Source organism: Artemia franciscana, chromosome 14 (genome assembly GCF_032884065.1).
Source record: "Artemia franciscana chromosome 14, ASM3288406v1, whole genome shotgun sequence".
Classification (NCBI taxonomy): domain Eukaryota; kingdom Metazoa; phylum Arthropoda; class Branchiopoda; order Anostraca; family Artemiidae; genus Artemia; species Artemia franciscana.
In genome coordinates this window covers 1440799-1448686 of record NC_088876.1, presented here as the reverse complement: position 1 = coordinate 1448686, position 7888 = coordinate 1440799, and the positions used below count along the sequence as shown (strand labels likewise).

General features: G+C 35.2%; 1 protein-coding gene across 2 annotated transcripts in view; it reads right to left on the bottom strand.

Moving 5' to 3' along the window:
• Positions 1 to 2961: 2961 nt before the first annotated feature.
• Positions 2962 to 7888, bottom strand: part of LOC136035162 (methyl-CpG-binding domain protein 6-like) — a 51997-nt gene continuing 47070 nt past the window's right edge. The window contains exon 7 of one of the 2 annotated variants that reach the window (XM_065716725.1): positions 2962 to 4268. In XM_065716725.1, the coding sequence (XP_065572797.1) occupies positions 3862 to 4268 (407 nt within the window). In that variant the 3' untranslated portion in view covers positions 2962 to 3861. The remainder of the gene's footprint in view (positions 4269 to 7888) is intronic. The other variant, XM_065716726.1, reaches the window with a different exon arrangement.

Here is a 7888-nt window from a genome sequence, read left to right as displayed (position 1 = left end):
ATTGTCAGACAGAGGCGACTTAATTGCATAATTATATAAAAAATTACAATTTACCAAAACAATCGTTAGCTTAGGCCTTACAACAGATGTTGAGAAAAAACAGTTTTAAATAGTGAGATCAAAAAAAGAAATTAAAAAAAGAACTAATTTACCAAATACACTTTTGACAAATCCCTGTTAGAGTCCGGGATTAGACAACAAATTAAAACATACAAGGCATCGAAAATCACTCAAAATTTCAAAAAAGAATACGTCCAAAAAGCTGAATAAACATAGAAAACAAATTTACACTTAAAACAAATTAAAATCGATGTACAGATATTGTTCACTCCGAACACTACGAAGGTCCTGACGTCACAGAACAAGACTTGGAGATATATATAATTACAAGTTGACTATGTGATATTTTCTCGATTTATCAAGTTGATTATTAAATTTGTTGGTTTCATAATAATACTTTTTAGATTAATTAAAAATAAAAATTAATATTAATCACTAAAATTAAAAATAAATTTTAAGAACTCGGAACCAGTAGACATATTTTCAAACAGAACACGTTGAAAATTTTTCAGTAAAGAATTTAAGATTTAGAGAAAAGAGGAGAAGAATTAGATCCAATAGGAATTACAAGATATGGATTAGAGGAAAGATGAATGAGAGTCATAGAGGAGAATGAGAAGGATTGGGGAATTAGAGTAGGAATAGGGAAATTTAGGACTTACAGGATTTAGTGGAAAAGGATTAGAGGAAAGATGAATTAGAGGCTTAGAGTAGGATTAGGAGGATTTAGGACTTGCGAACTTAGGGGAAAAGGACTAGAGGAAAAAGACTTCGAAAGAAACACTTCTTTTTGAATAATTAAAGCAAAATCCTGAGCTGACAAAAATTTTAGATGGGGGGCTTGTTGCCATCTTAGAAAGTAGTTGAGTCAGGTGAGGAAAACGTTCATGGATTTTCCAAGAGTAGCAAAAGTTGGGAAGGTTTTTCGCAGTATATACCCCCCCCCCTTTCCTTCTCTGAACGGTACTGAAATTTGACGAATGTGCACAAAGCTTCGTGTTATACAAATAAAATTCAGTAATAAATTGACACCGAACTGACCGAACTGAGGTGGAAACCAACTGACACCGCGAATTTTTATCTTTTCTTGTGAAGAAAAAGTTACCTTGTATTATAAGGTTTTCCATACAAAACCCAAGGTATGAGAATCCAGGGGCAGTTCCCTTAATGACTTCATTAATAAATATTGGGCAGAGAATCTTTCGTAATAAATAGAAGACCTGTCGGGCATGTTATTCATTTATTACTTTAAATATTATTAAAATTAATATTTAATTATTCAGTTGATGTGCTATTTAAATATATTTATTTGATACTACTTACGCTTAAATATAATCTAGTTATTCAAATTTATGTTATATTAAATATATTATGCAAATTATTTCTTAAATTATTCTATATTAAATTTGAATTAAAATTTAGAATTATTAAAAAACATAAATAATGTCTTAGACCGACTGCTTTTCCATTTACAGGATTTAAGAAAGAAAAAACAGGAATAATTTAAATAAAACAGCGTAACAGAAAAAAAACTAAACAAAACAGCGAAAAAAAACTTTAAATAATAAAAATTTGAATTTTTATTCTTACTTTTGACATTTAAAGTTTTTTTTCAATTTTCTATTTACATTATGCCTGTTTTTTCTCTCTTAAATTCATTCAATAACTTTATTAGCATAGCTCCTTGTTTTGTCTACAGACATATTTTCTATAGACATAAAATGGCTACTTCAAACCTTAATATTAGTGCCCCCCCCCTCTTAAAGTGTTGGACATCTTTCGGGAAAAAAAAACGGTAAAAAAAATGTGGCCAATTCAACTTTTGCACACTCTTAAAAATGCTGACACAAGAGATATACTCATGTGATAACCAGGAATCTTAGGAAAGGTGTTTATAATATTAATTATAAAGCACCAATTATAATCAGGGAGCTTGACAAACGGAATTGACACAACCAATATTACCCGAAAACCTTCAACAGATAAATCAGTAAAGAGAACAGAGTAGCGAACAAATTATTATATACATATCATTTAGAGAAATCACTAACTATAAGTTCATAGCTAATAAATTTATAAGCGTAAACATTCAAACGCAAAAAGAAAAATATTAAAGCCTTTTTATGAACAAAAATCAAGATTTTCGTGGTGTTTAACTTCCTCTGAGTTTCCAGACTGCGCAGAAACAAGGCGGAGGGGAGTCTCCTCCAGTTATGTCTAGATTTGATTTAGAAAAGAATATGTGCAATCACCCTGGCGATAGAAGCGACGACAATACGAGTGACTGATAATTAAAAACAATTAAAATTACTAAAATTAAAGTTAAAAATAAATAAATAAGATAATTAAAAAGAAAAGACGATATGAAGAATGGCAGTCAGCAGAGGCCTACGCGTAGAATGAAGGCCTTCATCTTCTTCCCCTCCCATCAAGGCCGTATTCAGAGGGGAGGGTGGCCCCCTCCCAAAAGAAAAATTTTGTTTGACTCGTAGAAACGTATCAAAAATGAATATAAAGATATTTTTGATGCATTTTTTTGCCCCCTGAAAAAAAGCCTTTTGTGATTGCCCTATTTAGAATACATTCAAATCTAACCTTCCTCCCATCCATAAAGAAGAAATGGCGGAGCCCTCCGGAATATTTCTTTACTGCTTAAGTGTAAGATTAAAAACAGAGGAAAGGCGAGGAAAATTAGCATAAGTGTAAAAATTATAATTAAAAATTATTATAACTATAAAAAAAGCACAAAAAAGTGTCATTATTTATTTTATCGTATTTGTATTTTGTTATTTTGATCATTCGGCCCAAAAACTAAGAATTATCATTTATGTATGTGTAGATCAACAGAACTTCCCGGCATCAATTGTTTATAGATCTAAATTAACTATTTTTTTTTTCTTTAGCATAGTTCATTGTAGGCTAGAACCCTCCACTTCTTGATTAGACCTAAACTTATTTTTTTCAGAGGGAAAGAGGTCAAACTTAGTTAAAAAGAACAGCAAACTTATTTATAACTAAATATTAAATACACAATATATATTATATATAGATATAATGTTAAAAACAAACTTTGAATATGTATGGTTAATTATAAGTAAAACATAATAAACTCATTAATTCTCCAAGCTACCTGGTCAATAAAGCTAGTCAGCACAATTTGGTGAGGATACAACTTTCCCATGTTTAAAACAAGCAATTAAATATGGGGATATTTCTTGATTTCAGTTGATCAACGAATAAACAACTAGATAGGGGAAAGATATCTCCCGATCTTAAAATCACAGAAGAATTTAATTAATGATTCTATTAAATAATTATTGGGCAATAATCACTTAATAATCAAGCAATAATTAAGGGAAATAATTAAAATCCCATTTTAATAAGGCTATCTCACTTTATCCATGCAATTATATCACGGGTAAGTAATGCAAATAGATTTTGGTTTAGATTCCAAACTTATAATAATACTTCGTATTATAACTTCTAAATTTTCTGAACAAAAAGAAGGGAAAAGATTAAAAGCGAAGCTGCACTTCTAAACAAATAAAAAGTTCAGTCTACAAAATGAAAAAATGTTTAAGCACTTGAAACATTCTAGTAGCTTAAAATCTAATGGTGCTACTTTACCATTAACAGATAATCTTTGGTTAGAAAGACAATAAAACATATAAAAAACTTCGGCATTCTTACTTCAAATCACATCACAAATTGGCTAGCAGCCAATCGCAACACGGCTGGTCATAATCTAGCGACCAATCACAACTGGCATCAATCACTGGCCCCGCCCATGGAAAAAAATCATCAACTTTCGTCTCTAACAAAATTATCACTTTGCGCAGCTGCACCAGGGGCACTTTTGCCCATTTTAACGCCCGAAGATCCGGGCTTTTGAGTTCCAACAGGCAACAAAAACGGCATCGAATTCGCAGGTACTAACACAAATTGTCCAGGGGCTGACGTAACAAGGCAAGCCCGTCCATCTGGCAACAGTGCCACTGTCGGAGCAATCATCATTTGAGCTGGCTGGGGCTGTGGCACCACTGGGGGATGGTTCTGAGGATCTTGACGTTGTAATATAGATGCAACGGTCTGTGGTGGTGCTGCTCTTCGTCTTCTTTTCTTGGGAGATTTGGCACTGCTCGACGAATTTGGCAACGCTGGAACCGCTACAATTGGAGCGACCGGCATTATAGCCTTCATTTCTGAAACTAAAAGTAAATACTTCATAAAAAGGAGGGCTGGGGAGTCAGAGCGATGAGTAAGCAGTACAGGAGTGGGCGGGGCTTAAAAGGACTATAAGTTAAAGAAGAAAGACAAACAAAATTTTTCAAAATCTAGGTGGAAGGGCAATTTTGTGTTTTTTGTATTATTTTTTTTCAAAGGAATATATACAAAACAGAAGTTTTTTTTTAATAAAAATGAAATGTAATGTAAATTCCAAATCTGAAGAGGGGGCAAACAAGTCTAGTGGGCAATGGCCTATGCAAGTTCGCCATGTTTTGTTACGCCTTATTCTCTTATATCCTGAAAATTATGTATATGCTATATAATCCAAGGTGTCGGTAAGACTTATCAGGGAATAGCTAGTCTAAAAACTGGTATGATGCTAGTACGAGACCGTGAGAATAAGTAAAAATTTCTACTAAAAGCCGAGGTTTACAATCAAATCAGTCAATTGATTTTAAAAGCTCTTAGCACATCATGAGGTATTTTGCTATTTTTAGCTAAAGATAAGCGATAGACAAGCCTCGTTATAGATATTGCACGCTACCAGTAGGTATACTATTTACTGTATGTTGTTTACATTATACTGTTTTGCTTTAAGGTTCATATGTCGAGTTGGAACTTTCACAAAGATTTTCTTTTTTGTTGTTGTTGTTTTTTTTAAGGGGGGTCGGTACTTAAAATTTCGTCACAAGAGGACAATCTACGTTTTCTCCAATTTTCACAGAACAGTATAAACTACGTTTTTATTTTCTTTTATTGTGTCTGTTGCTCGATAGGGTCTTGATAGGGTTTTCGGCTAGTCGATATACGTTCAGTAATCTACAAAAAAGCAAATTATAGCTACAGCTACTTAAGTTCTGTGAAGCAATTACAAGATATTACTAGAACTACCATAATCAAAACTCTCAAAGAGAACTTGATGAGCCATCTGACGACAGTCCTTAATTAAACAAGAGTTGAAGGAACTGTACGGAAAAATATCGTATTCTATTTTATGGACAATTCCTACATCTTGAAATATATCAAGCTTATGTATAATGCACATTATGTGTATATAATCTATGAAATATGTGCAGATAAGAGTTTATATGTAAATGGAAACAGAGATTAAACAAGATACGTGGGTCTCTCTAGCCAGAAATATGCAACAATTATATACCCGATAACATACGTTCCAAAATAGAACTACAATTTTCAGTACATATGTTTTCCCCTACCCCATCGAAGAAAATTAAAATCTGCGCACGGGGGTACCTACCCCTTATTAGCACCGTGGTTTTCAAGGAATCTATTTGATAATATAGCAACTATTCAAATACGACTTCTGATAATGACTTTAAAAAAAGGTTTCTAATTTATACCTCCTCATATTATTCATACGTCCTTGTATCAATACAATATTTTTTCCAAGAGTATATGAACTACCTCTGGGAGGATCTCGAAAACATATGCACTTACTCTGGGAGGTAAACATATGCTCTGGGAGGATCCTGATATTGCTATAAAAAAAAAACACACTTCAAAATCCACTTCAAAATCCAAGTACAGCTAATACATTCCAAAAAAAAAACTTCATTTAGACCTCAATCTCCCCTTGCAATGCCCCTTTTGTCCCTGCTATACTGCTACACTGTGTATGAATGTATTACATGATAGCATTCATTGTCAATTACTCAATATAATCAATAGGTTTTATACATCTGTTGAACCTTCAGTTGAAGGAATCAACAGATGGCTTTGAAGGAATAGTCTCCCCAACAGATACGGTTCCAAGCATGTGCAATGCCAAAGAAAGCTGTTTTCATCTATTCTTTCCTAGGTGTTTCCTCCGTTATTTAATCAGAACAAGCTGTGTGCATACATTTGACTTATCGCTTTCAAACCACTCAGAAGACAAAAAAGACGGTTCGCTCTCGTCGATTCCGGTTTCAAAGCCCTTATGCCCATATGGCAAAGCAAGGATTTGTCAGTACGAGTCATGAAACGACTTTTGATTACCCCCCTCAAAATATGCTCATGTGGATCATGACTGTTGAAGGTAGATGACCAGTGTCGACTCGCAGCGCTTGAAACGAAATGTATCCGCCGCTTTGCTGGTATTGGTCAGACTTCAAACATGAAAATCCTCGAACGTCTTAAAGTCCAGTCAACAATCCTCACCAAAATCCAAATCCAGCAACTTCGGTGGCTCGGCCACGTAAAACAGATGAATCCGTCTCCCGAAAATTATTTTCTTAGAACCGGCCAAGTTCACGGTTCTCGTCCTCGTAAAAAAAAAGGCAAAGGATGCAGCACTAGACCCTTAAGGTCCGAACCATCGGTGGCGATCTCCGTATTAAGGCCATTCAGCCAGGAAGTGCGATGGGGGGATGATGGCCAGCCATCCTATGCCTTTGCACACCCTTCCTGTTTACCTTCCCCAGATTTCTCCAGGTACCCATTTAGAGCTGGGTCAAATCTGTCTGAGCTTACAAAGTCACACCATCGACCCCGTCCCAAACCAAATAATTGGGTACACTAGGATTGAACCCTCGCCCTCTTGGACAAAGAATCCTAAATCCAGCACACCAATCCACTCAGCTAAGACGACCAATCCTCTCTTTCTCGTGGTCATTCCCCAAAGAGGTCAATAGGGAATTTTTTCAGACAGTGGCAAACAAATTCGAATGAATATTTCGGCCCTATGTACAAGGGCCGTCCTCAGCAATACAAATAAGAAAAGAGGATAAAATCAATAAAACTAAAATGAACAGTTTTTCAAAACAGTCCCAGCATTTTCATTCATTCAAAGTTCATTCAAATATTCATTCAATTCATTCAATGTTCCTTCAATGGCAAAACGGTCTCATTGCCTTTCCAACTTACTTGACCTAGCAGAGAACCATGAGGCATACAGAAGACGTATCCACTCCATTTTGAAGAAAGAGGTCCCAAGATCACTTTCAAGGACGAATGGGACTTGAGTCAAGTTTCAAAAGGAGTGTCAAAGGGAGAACAAATCTCCTTAGAAGGTAATCACTAAGATGAAAGCAGCGAAAAAACTAAAAAATAAAACAGAATCCAAGCAAAGAATACAAAACAAAACTCCCATCACGACATGGATTTTTTGGTGGCCATTCTCAAAATCCTCTCTGATACAACTTAATTTCAATATTCCAACATGGTCATAAATGAGCACCAGGTAGTGTATATGCGGGAGGATTTACCCAGAGTCGTGTTTTCAGGCACTGGGTTTGAAGCGTGTTTTGAACAAATTTGACAAAAATCGTTTTCAGGTATCCGTGTTCAATCCAGCAAAACTTTAAACCGTTTCCATCTTGCAAGTTCCAAGCCAGTTGGACGGGTTCTCAAAATTGTAATGCATCGTAATAGCATGGTTGAACACGGGTTCTGAGAAGACATTCACCCGTGTTGAATACAGAACTCAAAACGATAATCTACAAAACTCGAGATGAACCCCGTGTTGGATGTTGGTAAGTAAGCAAGACAGCACTAGACTCTTAAGGTCCAAACCGTCGGTGATAATCTCCGTTTCTTGACCCTTCGACCAGGAAGTGCCATAGGGGGTTGGAGGCCAAACATCCTGTGCTTTCGCACACCC